Here is a 20558-nt window from a genome sequence, read left to right on the forward strand (position 1 = left end):
CGCAGATCTGAGAGGCCGAGCAGGGGGTTTTGGGGCAGCTGCACACATCACCCTGATTTTAATACAGATCCATCACCAAATTTACACTTTGAACAAGCTGACTCGCTTGTGTGTGTGTGTCTGTGTTCTATGGGGGGGGGGGGGCATGAAGGCAAATGCACACGTCAGAAATCCAGTCCAAGGTGTGTTTGCGGAACAGAGCAGACAGAAGTCAAACAACAATCCCCCAGAGGGATTCCTTCTAATGGGCTGCTGCCCACTGGATGAAAAAACAATTAAAGAACCCAAGGATCGTATGAACACAGTTACAACAATGCACTGTTCAACTTCCTTCAGCACAGAAATTATTTGCCAGGACGAAAGCCCGTTCACCCGTCACTCTCAGAACGCACCACTTATAGAATAACAATCATTGGGTTGTGTACACTGATGTTGAGGAAGAAATACCTTTGTTGGGACGGTTATGGTGTACAATGTTGCAACATTGTTACGAAAACATTGTTCTGTGACCCCATTTGGCCGTTTTGTGAACACTGACAGATTAACAAAGACATTCTAAACCTGTAGGATAATGGATGCCACCACTGAAGTCTGCTAACTGAAGCCGCTAGTGCCCGGAGCTGCCGTCCGAATTCATTTGATATATTAAATTGGTGCAACATTTAGGGTGAACGCTGCCATCACTATGAACAGGGTTTGCTGGCAGAGGCAACATGTGCAAACACACATTCCATCATCCTCTGACCTTAGGAAACATGCAGCCACACGCGACAATTAATGGCACAGACACGGAATAGATTGATGTCTGGACCGCGTCGCCTGAGCTGACCGCCTGAACCGGCCCCGCCTCGGAACCCAGGAGATCGGAGAATGAATGCTGATGCTGCGCGACGTGCGCCGCGTGAAAGATGGCTTCTACGTCAGCCCCGACAGCCGCCATCAATCAATACACATCCAACTCCCCCAACCCCCCCAGCACACCACATTATGCAGTTGCCATGGTCACCAACTCCTAACCCCTGCACCATGTGAGGTCACATGCTACTCTTTGCCTGTGTGTACTGAATTTGAAAAGTGCTGCTATGTTCCGTTTTACCCTTCCAAAAAGATAAGTCAGTTATGTTGAAATTAAAATCTCACATTTGCATTTTTAAGCGCATACAACCAAATGTTCCAAATCAGCCACACTAGGGCTACTTGTCGTCATTATGCCAGTTGCTCAGTATGCATGGATGAAAAAATAAATAAATAAATAAATAAATACAAATCCAAGTCGGGTGATGAGCTGTGAAGGTTTGAGGGATGCTGAATGCCTCAGACCTCCTGGAGGCTAAAGGGAGGGAAGTGTTGTATAAATCCTCACTTTGAATGCAGGGTTTACAGTTTATTAGCGGCTCTCGTTAAGAGGTGCTTCCATTAACACCTGAGTGAGATGAACACAAAATACCTGGGTGGTAGCTGTGGTAGCTGCATGCATGTCGCTGGAACACCAGCCAATCCCAGGTGCCACAAGCTTGTCTCCATGGATAGGGTTGCCGGGGGCAACAAGTAGCCCCATGAAACGGCGTGGAGTAGGCCGGCATGCTCTGACAGGGACCAAGGCTGTCAAAAATCCGGCTCGGGAATTGAAACTAACGGACTGAATAGAAAGGGTGTGTGCGCGTCGTGATTGGAGTTCGGCAGCTTATTGTCGTTGCTTATTAATAACTGCCACCACGATAATGAACAAAAGATGATTAGCTGCTCTCCAATAGGGTGATGCTCCGTTTCCCGATTCCATCTGCCCTCCGTTTAATTGTTCTTTGGCTGGGGGCTGGAATCTTTTGGCCGAGAAATCCGACTTTAATCATATTAAAATGCAATGCCACTCACCCTTTGTATTCAGCCGGCTGATAGCAATGTTTAGCGACTGGTAAAGACACATCATTGTGTGCACTGAGGACGTGGAGCTGTAGGCAGAGGAAGCCAAATGCAATATGTATGGAGCTCCTCTCTGGGGAATCTGTCTGAAAATAGTGATGGAAGAAAGGGATGGGGCTGGAGGAACACACGGGAGCCATACTGGGTTTTTCCGTAAACAAAATGAGGCTCTTTTCCATCTCTGCATTGCAGACTATCTGTATAAGTTATATTTATTGCACTGCTTGTCAAATAGAGACCCCTCCATGCCTCTGATGTGACTACAGAGTTAAAGAAACGTCCGCTAAAAATACAATCTAAAAAGGCAAAGCATGACATCTATTTTTCAGATAATGTTTTCCGTGTATTTGGTATTCGTGTCGTTTCGTTGCCAGTGGCTTAAACTAACACGGTAGCTTTTCTTGAGGAACGCCAAAATCATTTTCTTCAAGGCATCCTTCTTTTAAAGACAGTAATCTAAGAGAAAATGGCAGCGGGTCACAAGGTCCCTGCGGCCCATGAATTCCACGGCTGTCCACTATGCAGTCTTTTCGATAAAAGGAAAAGCATTTCAAAACTAAACATCAAACTGAATGGGCAAAATAAAGAATTAACCCATTGCAGTTATACAGAAGCGGTGAAGTTAAACGAGTAGAGTACAAAGCAACTGTTCCGATATTTCCAGGGACTCTTTAAGGCATTGTCATGTCGGTCAGCGAGGAGGCATTTCACAGGTTACGGCACACTTTGAAGAGGAGATGGATTGGAGTCCCACTGCTGGGAACGTCTTGTAAGGACCACTTGGTGCTCTGATGTGGCGGGCGGGACGACAGGCACGGGTGGACAGGGAAGACAGGGGCTTACACGGACCGATGGCAACATATTGTGACTATTAATCGAGAACAAGGCAGAGTTTTGTTCCGCTCTCACAAAAAGTGGGACAGGTGAGGAGGTGCCTGTCACCAAGTCCCCACCCCCTCCAATCGCCGTCTACAAGAAATATGTGCCACTGCAGTTAGCAACGGATAACAAATTAAGAGTGAGGTTATCAACCTCCAACCAGGTTTATCTTAGAGATTTGAATATGGCTGTGTGAGTGCCGTGTGACCTAGTTACGATGACCGCATGATCTCACCGTGCACGCACTCTGAGGGAAATGTATTTGTAGGGGTGGGAAGTGCGCCACAATACATGACAACTGGGATCTGAAAAATACAACGGATGGTTAGAGCAGCCAGGTTGACCAGAGGGAGCAGCAGGAAGGGCAAACCATCAGTCTCTCTTGCTAATTGGAAACGCTGCTGTCCAAATTGAATCTGCCACTTGGAGCGGAATCCAATAGAAAACAGACACCGAGTCACAACCCCTGCTCCTCCTCCTCCTCTTCTTACAACAGGCTTCCTATTACCTGGCAGCCTCAAATGACAGCAGGCCCGTACAGAAAGCAAATGGTCTCCTGCTCTCTACCCCAACTCTGTGTGGCGCAACATCATACTAATATAAATTAGATATTAGTACAAGATGCCCACCGATTATATAAACAGCAACTAGTCAAACGGTCGCAAGGTGAACTTCTGGACCACAGAGAGATGGTACATGGAGACAACAGAGCTCCAGGTCAACTCCTTCAGCTATGCCATTTCCATGGCAACTAGTTGCCACAATTAGGTGTATAAACATTGGCGGAAAGGATTTGCAGCTGAGAGAGACGGAAGACAAACCTAATGAGACAGTCATGTCAAACTGGGTATATTTGCAAAAACAACTGCAAACTCCAACTCCAAATAAACCGAAGGAAGCAGCCAGCGTGTCAGCACAGCGGGTGGAAGACTGAGCCTGGGCCCTGTTTGACCTAGCTAGGACCGAGAGAGGACAACCACTTTCCAAGATTAGAGTTTAACAGATAAAGGTTACGTGTCTATAAAGTGTCTGACTTTAGCGTGATAGCGGGCTACAAAACTTAGGCGGGCTATGGGTGATCAATATGGGAGGAGAGTTAGGCTGTCACATGTCTGGGGGGGGGGCTGCATTAATACAGGGACTGTTCAGACAGAGAAGAGGAAAGTACATAGGCACTTATCTCTTCACGCCTCCCATGGGGTAAGCCAGGGAGAATGTAAAGAGAGTGGGGGGATGTGGGAAGATGATTAGCGGAAAAAAAAAAGTAAAAAGACTGCAGTGTATAAAGGGGGAATTTGAACATCCATAGGCGCCAAAGTGAATTGGTTCCCCCATATGGTACGCCCTCCATAGCAGGCAGTTGTGGAGGCAATTGATGTGTGATTGAGTTCTGACTGACAGCTTGACACCATTAGATGCTTCCATTAGCAAACATTGTTTTGTTCAACACTACTACCTCCGAGCATCCGGCTGCTACTACCTCGGAGGTAGCAGCAGCCGGATGTTACCTTGACAAGCAGCTGACTCTACTGCGCATGTCTGCTGCGGCTGCCTGCTGGTCTGGAGTTTTGCACCGCAGTGACTGAGCCGGCTGTTTTCTCCGGAATTACGCACTTCGATGGCGCAAGGAAAAAATAAAAATACTGAATAGGGGAGAGACGGTGAGCGAGAAACCAAAGAGACACCAAATAATTCATGCTCATCAAGCTTAATTTAGCTTGGCTGCGAGAATGCAAACAGCTGTAGCAAAGCCAAAGTGTCAGTACGGTACTTTACTTATGCTTTGCATAACAACAAACTTGGAGTCGATTAATCAAAGGAAAAAAAAAAAAAAATGCTGGCAGGCGCGTGGTAGTCAGTCACGGATAAGGGCATTAGTGTCACATGCTGCCACAGACAACAGCACAATCGCAGAGTGTGCGATAGGAAAGAAAGGCTTGACAGTCCAGTGGGACAGGAGCGTTTGTGGCATTCTAATCAAATAAGTCTAAGCACTCTTATTATTATTATTATTATTATTATAAGAATTCTTACATAAAATGCCAATAAGCAATTGATGACGTAAAAAGAAGAGTTCTTAGATATAATATTTAGGGTATAATTTCCAAACTATCTTCCAAATATCCCTAAGGCCACAATGAGTAACTACAAATATGGTGTAAATAATTTGACGTGTGAACCGTGTACAGACCTGCCAAGCTCGAGAAAATATTTTGAGTACCGCAATATAGTAACAGGGAGTCTCTGTGGTGTTTGAGTGACTGCAGCTAAATGACTCCAGTTATTCACACCCTAGCCGTCTTGCAACAAGGCTCATCTCATCGTATGGGAGCTACTACGGCTAATTATATAAACAAATTCATCTCATTAGGATAATATCCCTTGAAAGGCATCATTTTGTAAAGTTAATCCAACATGTTTACCAAGTAGAGATGCACCGATTGCAATTTTCTTGCCCGAGTCGGATTTTTCAAAAGACTGACCTGCCGATTCTGATTTTCTTTGCGTATATCTGCTGTATGTCCGTGACAAATACATCAGGTGATCTGATTACGCTCACGTGATCGGACAGCTGTCCATACTGACTACCTCTGCAATTATCAGTTACTACATTAGGTAGATTGCAGATTTTGACACTGTTTATTATTGACTATGGAACAAAAATAGAATATGGAACGATCACTGAGTTCCATTAAAATAGAATATAAGACTGTCACCAAGTCAGTATAATGCAACCTGTAACTCACATTAAGTTTTAGGAGGACACATGTCCAGTTCAAATTTTAAATGAAAGTCTCTCACTTTAAGCACAAATATACTTTTCTATTATATTTATATGGTACTTGCCAAAATAAATTGCATATATTGCAAAAACTAAATACAAAAAAAAAAAAAAAAAAGTAATTAATAATAAATGGCAGACTTCGCTGTCGTTCACAGGAAGTCCTCCTTCGCTCACTGTGAATTACACCAACTCAATCAAACGACTCATTTTACTGAGTGACTCTTTAAGAACCGAATCTCAAAAAAATAGTCCATGGCAGACGCTGCGATAGATACGCAGTTTGCACAATTTTGGAATATTGTCAGATTATTACCTGATACCTAATATAATCAATATAATAAATAAGAAATAATTGATCTAATCTTTTTAGTTTCCCTTGAAGTACTGCCAAACAGCTGACATTTTCTTTCTTCTCCTCTCTTTTTTGAGTGTCAACCCTGTTACGATCGGGTTTGAGTATCAGAGCATTTTTACGATGAGTACATCAGCACTGTGTCGGCAGTGTAAATCTGACGTATATTTGACGAATTGTATATATCTGACAGTGATCGGTCGGTCACTGGTCATTGTCTTGTATTGATTGATTTCTGTAATTAAATTACCATTATTGACCAAGAATTGTGTGGTTGGTACTCAAAATGCATGCAGGTTGGCAGCTCTGCGTGTGTACCAGCCAACCCACTTCTGAGGTAACATAAGTTAGTTTACCTCAACAACTAAAACAACCAACTCATGACATGAAATGTACCATCTGCCATTGCACTTAAATTAATTTAAAGCTAAACCGCATATTTCTAAAATTTGAAAATCTCTGAAATCCTAAACATAAAATGGAACGTAGAATCCAATTCTCAATCATTTCTTCCAATTGATTTTTCACGGCAGAAATTCTTCACACATTTTTGGGCTTGTGAATGAGATGCAGTCCTTTTTTTTTTTTTTTTTTTTTAAAGGGATTGAGCTCATAATCCAAAACATATGTATGTATGTTTGTAATGTAAGACAGCTAGTTAATACAGTGCAATGTGCCTTGCTTACTGGTGTTGACTTTTTACCATATGCAAACAAAGGACAACATCACAATGTTTGGCCGCCATCTTTATTAGTCAGTCATTCAAATGATTAGTCCATCACAGAAGCTTATGTCTTTGGAAATATACCTTCCATGTTTGGCTTTCTACGATGATTAACCTTAATTTTAAATGCAGAGGTGGTCAGGTGGATCTCTCGTAAACATTTATGCAAATCTAAGAAGCGGTGTTTGGGTGTGCTTCAGTGATTCTTAGAAGGACCGTACGCTGGAAAAAAGCAAATTCCCATTTAAACAAACCGGGGAGACTAGATTATTGAAGATCATCCCTATGCTTGAATTTGCCCCACACACACACACACACACACACACACACACACACACACACACACACACACACACACACACACACACACACACACACACACACACACACACACACACACACACACACACACACACACACACACACACACCACACACGAGGGTCAAGCCAGAGGTGGAAAACATTCAATAGTAGGGGGCGCCATGAATGCGATGAGGTCGACCAAGGATTGAAACAAGGATGTGTACTAGACAGGAGGCAAAGGGGTAGGTTTGCCATCAGTGGGGTGGGGAGAAAAGGAAACAATGGGAGAGACTAAATTAGGTGGAAAGGGAGATGGCGAGTACATTAATGTGGCTGTATGGAGGGAGGCAGAGAGACAGAAGCCCCTTTACACAGCCTGTTAAGGCGGGAATATTGCAGTATTATGCCGCCTCGCTGTCCTGTGTAAGAGGTACAAACACAGAATGGGGGCGCAGGGGGCATTGTTGATCCTCTGTGACTACCAGCGCAGGTAGTCAGAGCACAAACCAGCCTGAAACAATGTCTGTGTGAAAGAGACAGCCGGCATGCTGGAACAGGGGTGTGACATGTTGATGAAGTGTTACGTGTGCGACACGCCACGTCACTGCTTTATTCACACGGAACATGACACACCGGAAGTCATGTTCGTGGACAACAGCATGACGGCAGCCCGGTAGAGAACACCGTTAACAGTACACGGCATTCACCGTGAAAAGTAAAAATATTTTACGTTTTTGGTGTCCTGTGCGACAAAATCACAGCCGGATGCTACGTAGACGAGGAGCCGACTCTACTGCGCATGTCTGCTGCGGCTGCCCACTGGTCTGGAGTTTTGCACTGCAGTGACAGAGCCGGCCGTTTTCTCTGGAATATCACACTTAAAAAGCTTGAATGAAAACTGTTGATTGATATAAAAGTTGTTTTTTCTATTGATTAAATGCATGGAGGCAATTTGGGGCCTGTAGCGAGGAAGCAAATGGAGGATTTGGATGTGGTGGTGTTGATGGTCCGGTGATTAAGTTGTGGCTCCAGAATATTACCTGTATAACAATATAATTGAATAAGAATAATTAATACCGGTAATAAAATCTTCTATTGCTAGTAGAAACCAGGTGATTGGCTATTGATCACTTCAGATCATTGATGCCCGATACGTATATTATACGTCACACTTGAGGCCAGCGCTTGTTGTGTTACACGTCGTGCACCATGATCACGCCTCTGAGCGGGAAAGCCAGCATGCCATTTAAAAATCACACACACAGGGGAGTCATTATATTTTTGTTTGGTTCAGTGTCACCCATCAATAGGGTCTTCTTTACGGCAGTATTGCGGGATCTCTGTATAAAAGCTGCTAGAGAGAGAGAGAGACTAATAGTGGGAAGAAGTCAGGGAGGAAAGCGGATGGGAAAACCATCTGGAAGAGTGAGTGCCTGTTTAAGCTGCTCCCGATGTGCAAACAAAGTAGCAGCCGCTCGTACAGTGAGCTTTTATAGATCCGTGCAACAACGGACATATACATACACTGCATATTCCACACAGTCACTCTTACCCAACAACACACACTCAGGAAAAACAGCCTACTTGACCATTCTGCAGGACACAGCAAGTCGCGTTGGTATGTGTGCTAAAGAGAAAGTTGCCGCTACTCGGACAGATAGGCACTGTTGGGTTCTCTTATACAAGTCTACGTAAAGGGTGGGCTGATTGATCGGATGAAACTACTATCCGTTATGGATATTATGTTTTGTCCAATTACGATTGCCGTTCGATCATTTTGAGTTCATATCCGGACCGGAGAAATCAAATGTTCTTATCATTTGGTCTCATTGGGCATTATCTGCTGTCCGTCAATGAGAAATACGTTGCGCGATCTAAACACGCTCACAGGACAGCTGCACAATGCGAGGTTCAGCATCTCTCCAGATTCTGCAAATTAGCAGTTATCTGCTTATTTGCTTGAAGTCTGTTCACTCAGAACAGTCTTCCGTACACCTCGTTCAGCTGGCAGGTACTTTTAGACATTGGATCTTGCAACATTGACAACTTTTCAGGTCATCAAGCTCCTTCCAGAGATTGCCAAGACACCAGAAGCTAGCAACCCGGCTACACTGCCCGGAAGTGCTTGCAGGCAGCATCGAGACCTCAAACAAAGGCGGGGGAAGAGAGGAGGGCTAAAGGCTAGGATATAGCTAACTCCTCACCTACTATCTACCCAGAATCTCCCTCGCCAATGTTCGGTCTCTGGTGAACACAATGGTTGAACTGCCGCTGCGTATCACAACTCACAAAAGGATTATGGAATGCAAAATCATGATCTTCACAAAAACATGGCTCAACAGCGGCGTTCCCGATAGCATTATCGTGCTAACGATGCGCTATGTCCAGGGCTCTGGTAAGACGAGGGGTGGGGAATAGGCTTGGGCATTACAATTAAATAGTCTATCGGCGATCGACTCCATCGATTGCGATTGAAATTGATGACAGACTATTAGAAAAAATAAAAAATTAAATTATTATTAAAATTATTATCGGCAGGAAAAATCTGAGCATTGAAACGGTGTAAGTGCGGTTTACCATGTTCTGAAACTGGAATGGAGAGAGGGGGCGGAGGCTCTCGCCCTCTCTGATCAGAGCTGTAGAGTAACCACTCGTGATCAGATCTCACTTCCCTGCTCTACAGGCTCGTGCAGAGACACTAAAAGAGGCAGATGCACAAAAAAATAAAATGGCACATGGACCCCCAGCTCCGGTTCGAGGCATTATGCCGCTCTGGGCAAATGGAGCAGCACAACAGAGCGGCTGAGCGCACATCGCAGGTGCGAGGTTCATGATGTGTTTCTCATGAATATATCTTGCCCAGACAACCTGCTACCTCGATGCTCATTCACACTGAAAAAGAACAGTGGCTGATACCCTGCCCATATCAGGCTCCACTGTACCTAACTGTGCACTTCTGGAATGGGGAACACACACACACACACACACACACACACACACACACACACACACACACACACACACACACACACACACACACACACACACACACACACACACACACACACACACACACACACACACACACACACACACACACACACACACACACGGTCGATTCAGCAGAAAAATAGGAAATAAAATAAATAAAGCTCTCCCCGGGCCCCTCACAAGCTTATCTCAGCAATTCTAAATATAAATCATACCTAGAGGTTGTTTAAAAAAAAAAAAAAAAGGAAAATAATTAAGTTGTTTTTGCTTTGCCATATTTATCAAAATGTGGATTGGATCGTGAGGGTGGATGAGCCACCCCACTTTTGATGGTGCTCGAAAAATGCAACTGTATTCGTGCGTTTATAGCAAGTTGAGCAGAATTAAGAGTTCAGCAAAACTATATTCTAGATTTTGTAGAAGTGACCGACCGTGAGTGATGGGAGACCATTATCCAGGGAGCTGCCTGGAGGGCAGATTCTCCTGCATTAGCACAGGGAATCTATGCTAATGAAGAGGCATATATTAAGTGCAATGGAGATGATTGTTGTTTGCTGTGCTATTTATTCCTCATCTACGTTTGGGTTAGACATACTTTGGAGTAGTGAATGGCAATACATGCCAGTTGTACTGTAGGTGAGGGGATGAACAGATATTATAACCGCCCCCCCCCCCCCCCCAATACCGATAGAAATTCTGAGCTCTGTACTTTGACTGAATATCGGCCAATACATTAGTCAATACAATCAGTCATCCTCACTGTGCCTGAAGCTTTTGATCATAGGTGTCCAACATATTTATGTTGTGGGCTGGATTTGTCAAACTGCAACATCATGCAGGCTGGATTATTAGTCCGTAGAACATAATTCTTGGTGTAATCCTTATTTGGCATCACTGAACAAGGTTGAAAATCAAGTTTGGAAGAGACAATTGTTTGAAACAATAATGTTCTTGGATTGGGGATAAAGCTGATATACTGTACTGTTTTGTTGGGTATTGGTTTAACCCTAAAAACTGTCCAGAAGCAGATATTAATAAGGCACACCCTCATCACAATCCTTGCTCAGTGTATTGGATGCCAAGATGTGATGGCTTTTGATTTGTAGTGGAGCGCTAAAATTGAGCACTGTGGTAGCAAACAAACTGGAGGGAATGCGGGGTGCTGCATGTAAGATGTGACAGGATGTGCAGAAAACCAAAAAAAGAAAATGCTAATGAGAAGGAAATTAAAAGAAAACGGATTCTCTTGAAAATGACTCTCCTGACATTTTATGTCAAAAACACCACTTTCCCTGACAATATGGGCTCGGCCCTAATAAAAGAGAGGAGCAAAAGAATCAAAAGAAAATAATAGCTTTCCAGCGACACACACATTTATGAGTGTGAGTGTGTGTATTTCTGTGCACGTGTGTTGTTTGACTTACGATCTAGTCCGTTCACGTAGCGGATGGAGACCTCACAGTGGCCCCACACGGCGCTGACTATAGGATACAGCCTCTTGCCCTTAAAGCCCCTGAAGGCGACCCCCAGATACTGTCCGTCCACCATGAAACTCAACGTTCCCTCGTCCATGTCCAGTATCACCGTCAACGAGTCTGGCAACACAAAGGACTCGTCCTCCTCTAGGAAACAAGGGTAAGTGGGTGCCGAGGTGGAGGCAGGCCTGTTTTTGCTGTCGTGGTACAGTCTGTTGCGGCCCAGGTCCCAGCCCCACGACTCAGAGTCTGAGCCCGCCAGGGCTGTGTAGCCCACGGAGTGCAAAGTTGCTTCGGCTGTCGCCACACCCACCACGGCGTGGGTCCCCCTCTGCCTGGCCGGCCAGTGGATCTTCCAGACGTGGAGGCCGCGCGTGTAGCCTACCCTACCCCGGATGCAGTCCGTGCTCTGGGCCACAGGGTGGCGGTGGAATGTGAGCTTGTCGTCCTCCTTGACAAAGACGTTGAGGGAGCGGTCGTCCGGGTTCCAAGCATGGCGGAGTTGGGTCTCGGGGCTGGCCGGTGGCATGTCAAGCAGCAGATCCAGTCTGGGGGGACGGCAGAAGTCGGGGCCCCGCAGTTCTTGGCGTACGGGGCGGTACGAGGGCTCGCCGCGCACATCGACGGACTTGATGCTGCCCGAGATCTTCTGGCCCATGGTTGGGTGGGAGCGAGGGTAGGGGTGGGGGTGGGGGGGGTAGAGGTGGACCGAGGGTGGTGATGAGGGATGAGGTCCTGACGCTACCTCATGGGCGCCGTGGCAACCGTGTGGATCCCAGGTGGAGAGGCTGTCACGGACGCGTTTTGGTTCGGGCGCCCACACTCCTGCAACACAAAGACAAAAATAGCTGTAAAGCAAACTTATAAACACTGAACTTTGGTTTTTAAGTTGTAATGGATAAGATCATTTCGTAACAAAATCCCAGCGTTGATACTTTATCATATATAATAAATAGATCCATGAATCATATAAATAGATCATAAGGTGTTTGTGGGCTAACCTAGCCTGTGCCATTAAGCCATTATGAGGCGCATGGTAGCCTTTTTCTATTTCTGACTAATGCAATTTTTATCATGAAAACATTTACTATTGAAGATCTTTTTCCCGTCCCATCAATTGTTTTTCTATCCTCACCGAGTGGCACAAAAACATGCGGTTGTTGGCACAACAACTCTACATGCTCGTTTTGTTCAGGGTGTAGACTTAATGTTGGAAACAAAAACTTTGCATTTCCAAATGGAATTCTGGGACTTTAAGTGTAGTCCTCCCAACACCCGCAATTTTAGAGATTACGACTTTAAAGCTTTTCTGAAAGCAAAGTGAAGTCTGACACCATACATTTTTTCCAGTGCATGCCAAGCGTTCAGTCCAGCAGGTAGGCAACAGGTTATCTTTTTCCGTTAGATTGCTGCTATGGTACACAATCACAGATCTGTAAGTGGATTCATTTTGAATTTGTGGAGCAGGAAGTCTGAATTCCTTGTCCCAGGTTAAAAGTCACAAGAACGGTCCGATAATCGCACGGAAACATCTTCAAACACCAGCACAGAAAGGTTAGAGATTCCCGTCTCATAAGCAGGGCTTGTGCAACTTCACTAATGAGGACCTCTTTCTTCCAAAAGACGAAAAAGGCGGCTTTCAAAGGAAGTCCAGGGGAGAGAAAAATAAAATAAAGAAATGCAGACACCAAACCAACCTCAGGCAGTCTGTGTACCAGCCACACAGCCTCCTCAGGGTGTATGAACCAACATTTCTCCCTGTGTGTCTCTGTCGCCATGTACGATGGGGGAGAAAAAAAATAAATAAACTATGCACCAAACAAAAGGGGAGGCTGTAGCAGCCTGGAACGGTCGTGTCATCCTCACCACACATTTACACATTCTCCAGACATCTAACAGGCCCTGCAGAACAGAGACACAGACACCCACCACAGAAACAACTCAAATGTGGTCTACCACTTTCTCAAACTACCCTCCTCCCTAGTTTTTCTTTACGTGCAGACTTGTTCCCACTTTTCTCTCAACAGAGGTCCACAGCAAAATGTCTCAGACAATGGGGTAGGGCAGAGTAGAAAGGTGTGCATCTGTGCCTTGCGGTGATACAGATTGTAGGAAACTTTTGAATGAGAAAATTGAGGTTGGGGTGCCTTTTAATTCATTGCTTTGGCGATATTGAGCTATTGCGGCAGCAGGGGAAACAGTGGTGGGGCAAAGACTAGTGGGCAAAAGGAAATGTCTCAGCATCGAGGGTGTGAATAAGACAGATTAACGCCAGTAAAAACATTGGACCTCACGCATAAAATATGGTAAAGCTAGACAAGGTAAATAAGGTAAAGCTTGCTTACTAATGCTCTGCAATCACAATTACATTAATATTTTCCTCATAAGACATTTTTCTTTTGATCAAAACATACAGATGGGTTAGGCTGACATGGCCTCTACTTCCATTGTACAGACTTATCTGAATGCAAAGTCAATTACGGTACAGTCAAACCTCATACTACCAACAAAATGGCTCAATGAGCGCCGTGTGGCGACCTAATAAGCTACCCATTGTAACCACATTAACAAAGCTTGATAAACCATCGTATAGAATGAACCAAGAGCATGCTGACATAACCGGCAGCAATGTCGTATTCGCATTTATTCCATGGGGAGAGGGTGCAGATATGGTTAACAAAGCAATTCACTTCTTGGGCCTTTCCGCCGTGGTTTATTTGTACATGACCAAGTCAGCATGCCGATCATGGAGTTGACAGGGTGTCTAAATGCACAAGTCAACATGAAAAAGCACACCCATCCAGGTTAGGAACAATTGGCATCCATCATGTTGTATACACACTAAATGTGAGGACCCTGTTCCATGAAGCCCACGTTGGTTTGTCGTAGGCGCTTTTGTTTAAGAACAAAGATGCAAAAAGTCCAGTGAGGAGCTGGAGGAAGGTGATCAGTGCTGGCTAGTTAAAGCTACTTAAAATGCTGCTTTGCGCGCTATGGTTGTCAGTGGTGTAAAGCAACAAAGTAAAATTACTTTGTAACTGTACTTGGGTATTTTTTGGGAGAATCTGTACTTTAATTAAGTTATTATATTTCTTTCTTATTTTACATAGCTGCATTTAGCCACAAAAAATACACGATACATTTTCCCTGAAGAACTTTGCTACTGGCTACTTATAAAATTGGAGGAAAACTGGCAGCCACCGATGTTACTGAAAGCCAGCTATCACAAGGTTCATTTTAGCAAACAAGGGTCATAGTCTGCAAACTGAGGGTAAAACGCTCAAGCCCGGAAACCCTGCCCGTGTTAAGCTTAGTTTTTGCGACATTGCTACTGAACTAGCAAAGGTATGTCCCAAAGAGCCACAACCAGAGCAACGGCCTCCAGTAGTTATGCTGCCCAACCTGCACCTGCTATGACTGATGGACTTAAGTGAGCTCGCTATTTACAACAGTGAGCTGTTGTAAATATGGCCACCTGTGGCCATATTTAAAACAAATGTTTTATGTCAGAGCTAAAGATGGGTCTTACCAAATGAAGTGCCTATTATGAAAATATTGGCAACCAAAATAAAAATAGTGCCAAAAAATAAAAAGCTCACAGCAAAGAATAAAATCCTGACCTGCACACTGCTGCCTAATTTCCCATAAACCACGTGCCACCCAACAAAACCCATGTTCTGTTGAGAGCGTGTAAGGAATAGATGTTTAATATCATTACACAAGACTGTTCCTCTCTCTGCATCCACAAACTGTCCTACTGTACCCTCAGTTTTTCAGGAAAATGACTCCATGTGGTTCTTCCACGGAATGAGGGGAAAACAGAACAGTTATCTGGCTCGACCCACTCCGGGGTACGTACACACACACACACACACACACACACACACACACACACACACACACACACACACACACACACACACACACACACACACACACACACACACACACACACACACACACACACACACACACACACACACACACACACACACACACACCAGAGTGTGCTCCTCAATTTGAGCAATAATGAGAATGTTACACTCACTCAATGGGGGGGGGGGGGCTCAAACTCCGGCAGTCCACGGAGCCCAGGCAGCGCTGCCAAGCGAGCTGCTGGAGCTCTGGGCTACGCGGGCTCGCAGCTTATACATTTAGTGATTTAAAGACTCAGACTCAAAATATGATATATTTCGCAATATGTCCACTTGATTTGCCCACTTGAGAGCTCCACGGACCAGATTCTACATCCATGAATTCTGCACTGCTGAAGCGCAAAAAAATAAAAAATAAAAAAATAAAAAAATAAATAAAAAAGGCGGTCAGAGTTTTGCTCGGGGTTACTTGTCCCCACCCCCAGGCCCTGATTGTAAGCGGTTCTTTGTTCTAATCCAGCTTCCAAGTGGTGCCGCTCTGGAACCAGGTTTCCTGTTCCAGAGCATTTCTTTTGCTTTCGAAGCATGTACTGGTTCCAGATTAGGCACCGGCTCTGAACTGGCCATCAAAATTAAGCCATTAAAGCCATGTACACAAGTCAAATTGTTGTTGTTCCATACTACTTTTAGTACTACACTTCCGTGTAAGACATTGGGTCTTACGTATCATGTCCGCATATAAATATTCAGTGGTGGTGGTGGTGGGGAATAAAATAAATAAATAAAATAGCTCACCAAAGACTGCCAAGTTTAAGACACTTATACCACATCCTGTTGTGTATGTTGATGAATGTGGATCATAATCGAAGAGCGTGTACCTGCAATTAGCATATGACACACCGTGGATGTTTCCATATAAGGCCCTTCAGCTTGGTCTGAGGGAACACAGGAATATGCCATGTAAACCATTTCCACAAATACTTAGAAGCATCCTTTATACACACCCTATACTGAAGTATGTTGGTGAACTGATAATTGGACAGGCACAGGAAACAAGCATCCGAGCTTATTGTATGGGGCTTGAACAACGAGCAAACTCAGTTCAGTCTGTAGTAAACAATGCAGACAGATTGTCACTGACAGGCTCAGACAAATTAATAATAATAAAAATGCAATCCTATGATAAAGTTTGAATTTCTGAAACAATTTGATTAGAAAATAAATACTTTGTTTCGAAGTTATAGACCCATTGCCATTTAAATTACATACAGGGCTCCAGCCCGCGACCATTTATGGAGACAGAGCTACTAGATTTAATTTGCGGGATAATTACATAATTTGGTTATTTTATTTTTCCTCCTCCGCTCTCCATCCTTTGAGATTTTAGAAAGTGGCTCCAAAAAAAAGAAAAAAAAAAAAAAAAAAAAGAATAAACCTACCTAATAAAGTGATTGTTTTAACTGAACCACCGCCACCCCCCCCCCCCGGTGAGACCTGGTACGCCGTCACGGACTGTGCGGGGCGTGTGCTGCTGGCAGAGCCTGGAACATATGTAGAGTCCGGATGGATTGAGCCTCTCCCAGAATACTGCCCCCCCCCCCCCTTTTAATTTACGTTTTCTTTGCATTAAATGAGCATAAAGCTGTCCCTGTACCTGCTAAGCTGGCAGATTGAGCATGCACAACAATGTCTAATCTCAATATCTAGCCATCGTTTGACCCTAGTGTGTGTGTGGTGGTTGGTAATGACGTAATGTATTGACCACATACCTCATGTTTAAATATTTCAATTTATTATTTGGTGTCTGTTTAAATAAAACTATTCAAGTTAATGATTTTTTCTTCTAAATCACTGCTTCACTTTGTGACTCTTTCCTTTAAACTAAAACAGCACATTGTTTTTTCTGCCAATTGTCAATTACCTAATCCTTTATCAGTATTACCAAAGCCTTTATCAGTAATACAGTTAAGATGGAAAAAATATCAATGTGTTGCGTTGCATGTTGATTTCAGTGGCGCACCTACATTTTGTGCTGGTGCACCTAAAATCTTCAGTAGGGAGCACCAAAGCTAAAAGTGGAAAAGGTTAGCCTGGAGCCGTGCACTTATAATCACAAAATGAATTGAAAAATAGAATTTCTGTGTGTTAGTAGCAATTCCAATTTAATAACATGTCAACACATCGATATAGAATCGTATTGAGCCATCTCCTCAGTGATGAGATTGAATGGACTAGTGAGATCCTGCCCAATGCCCATCCCAAAAGGAAACTCCTTTGTAGACGGCTCAATAGGCTATAATACTTTTAGATACCATAAAAAAAGCAGGTTGGGCCTGACTTTTTAAAGCCACAAGTGCTTTGTGGATTTTGAGTAGGTGCGGTCTGAGGCGGTTCTATATTTGACACCCACCCCCCCCCCCCCACCCGTTTGCTTTTGACCTATTCTGGCTTTCTGCCGCCGGGAGGCAGCCAGGAGCAGTGGGCAGCATACAACGATGCGTACAGGGATCAATATCAGATGTCAATTGCTGGTCAGCCAACAATGTTTTTGATTTGCATCTGTTGTAATGTTTTTTTCAACTGGTTCAGTCCATTTGTATGGGTGACACGAGGATCTCGACTGTAGCAGAGGACATCTACTACCAAACAATTTGTGTGTGTGTACATCCACTCAATCGCCTGAGGAATGCGAAAATTAGTATACAGCGTGACTGCTACTGGGGCGGCACTGTGTAGAAAAAGGAGATGACAAGGCAGAGGGGAACTAAAGGGAAAATAGGAAAACACACAAGGGCAGTAGAGGATCAATGTAAATCACTGTGTACATGTGTCTCCCTTAGTCAGAACGACCAGTTAATCACCAATAAATGTCAGTGACGCAGACAAGTCTTCAGTAATCATCCAGCCAGGCCTCGAGAGTCACACACACTGCAGCTTTCCTGAATGCACACACACACACACACACACACACACACACACACACACACACACACACACACACACACACACACACACACACACACACACACACACACACACACACACACACACACACACACACACATTTTACAGTACCTGGCCATAGATATGGTTGCTATAAATATAGTTGCTATGGTTGCTAAAATAGAGCTAAAAACAGTAGATCCATGTCACAAATAGAAAACTGCTATTTTAGGACTGCACTCATGAATGCCATGAATGGAAAGGAAGACATTGATTCTTTGCAATTTACATGCTTCGGCGACCTATGGGAGTCCTACCAAGTGTTTAAAAATGTTCCTCCTTTTAGGGTTACATTTTGTAAATAAAGTACTATATAATTACCAGTTTGGTTGTAGTTCAGAAACTAGCAAAATAATCTCAGAAGAGACATTTTTATACAAATTGATCTATTTCATGGATTATTATACAGGGTATACGATTTATAATATTTTAGTATTTTGGCCATAATGCCAATTCCTAATACTAGTCAACCCCTCTGAAGTGCATTTAGGAACGCAGAAGTTATCCTGATGAGAAAGAGCTCACCAGGTTTATGCACAACCTGTATGATAATGAAAACTAACAATCATTCAAGTCAGCCCGACACAGCGCTGTACTTGTAAATACCTGTGCACCAATTCAATTTGTCACACTTCGCAGCAGTTGAAAACATGATGCAAATCATGTCTGCTCTTCATTGAGCTTTTTATATCTACTGTAAACACAGACACTGCATTGACGACACAGTCTGCCTTGCTGGACGTGTGGTCAGATTCTGAGTGTGATGCCCTTAAAATTAACTGGCTGTGCACCTCCACCACCTCGACTCACTGGTCCCTTAAATCATTCCCGTCATAAATGAGTGTAAATCATTGACACCCACCTAAACAAAGGCCAATACTTTGAAGAGGCACTTAAGCCTTATTGTTTCTTGCGTCTTTAGACTTGGCAGTTGTTTTAAATTCAATGACATTACACATTTACATTGGAATTGTGGTAAAAAAAAATATCCCATTAGTCGAAATGATCCCGAAAGCACAAATAGGCAATAGTCAATTTGTCTCTGTCAATCCACCATCTAGTGACCATCAGCCACTCCGGGCCCTCTTGTGAGTGTTTTCCGGGGCACATGCAATCGTTGTGTTGTCAGGAATCATGGCTCATTGGCTGCCAGCAGTGGATCGATGGAGCCAGGATCCCCCTGAGCATTGACTGGATTGAACCATTAGGGGAGCAAAATTATGTGTGGGTGGATGCCGGCAAAGGGGTGGGGGGTAGTTTAGATAGAAATAAAAGGGATCAAGCAAATGGATATATAAAAGGATATATTACATTATAGGGTGAATTGCAGCGAATGGGAGGCAGATTGACATTTCGTCAAGTGGGAGGCCACTGCAAGGCTGGAAAAGTCACCAACACAGAAAGTAATGGCTTGAAAATATGTTTAAATAACATTGATAGTACAATATGAAGCCAACAACATTTAATGTTTAAACCCACAATATGGGCTCCAGTGAAATAGAGTATGTGAATGTGCTTGACTTGCATGTAGAAATGCAGTAATTAAGTATTTGTAGCCTCTGTAATTATTACACATATAAATTCATTATTTTATCAGTAGCAAGTGAAGGGTTTGTTGTTAGAAAAGTCATCACAAGTCATTGGGCCACAGCAGCAAGATAATGTATTCCAACATTTATTACAACCCCCCCCACCCCTTACGGTTAAGACACATTTTTAAAAGACATTTAAAAATGATTTTAGAACAAGTCATCTCTCTTATTCAATAAAGTCACAGTAGTAAATTTATAAAGGGAGTTGGGTTCATCTAGAACAGGCATTTCCCATCAGCTAAGTGTAGCAGTATCGGCAGCAGGCTTAGGATTTATAGAACCAGAAACGTAGATTCTGATGCAGAAGAACTTGACTTATTTTTTTTTTTAAATAAACATATGGATAAATAAAGTCAGACTAGAAGTTTATGCTAAAATGAAGACCTCATAAAATTAAAATTTATAAAACTGAAATTAAGGGGTTCTGGACAGGGGTGAGACTCAGCGATGTCAAGAGTAATCATGAATCAGTATTTGCCTATTGGAGCAGCAGCAGAACTTGAGAACCCCTTACAAGCAAGACTGCCGGCCGCTGAGCCTAACTGAGAGAAAGACGACACTGCGGGGCTACTGTAGGCCACACACACACACACACACAAAGAGAAAGTAGCGACAGACTGACAGACAAACAGAAGCATAAACAAGTGTGAGGAGTCAGA

General features: G+C 43.7%; 1 protein-coding gene across 1 annotated transcript in view; it reads right to left on the minus strand.

Annotated features, from left to right (window-relative positions):
• Positions 1-20558, minus strand: part of LOC307234507 (SPRY domain-containing SOCS box protein 4-like) — a 48792-nt gene that overhangs the window by 1571 nt on the left and 26663 nt on the right. The window contains exon 3 of the mRNA XM_080006247.1: positions 11379-12254. Within this exon, the coding sequence (XP_079862373.1) occupies positions 11379-12087 (709 nt within the window). The 5' untranslated portion in view covers positions 12088-12254. The remainder of the gene's footprint in view (positions 1-11378; positions 12255-20558) is intronic.

This window comes from Zeus faber (genome assembly GCF_960531495.2).
Source record: "Zeus faber genome assembly, chromosome: 9".
In the NCBI taxonomy this organism is placed as follows: domain Eukaryota; kingdom Metazoa; phylum Chordata; class Actinopteri; order Zeiformes; family Zeidae; genus Zeus; species Zeus faber.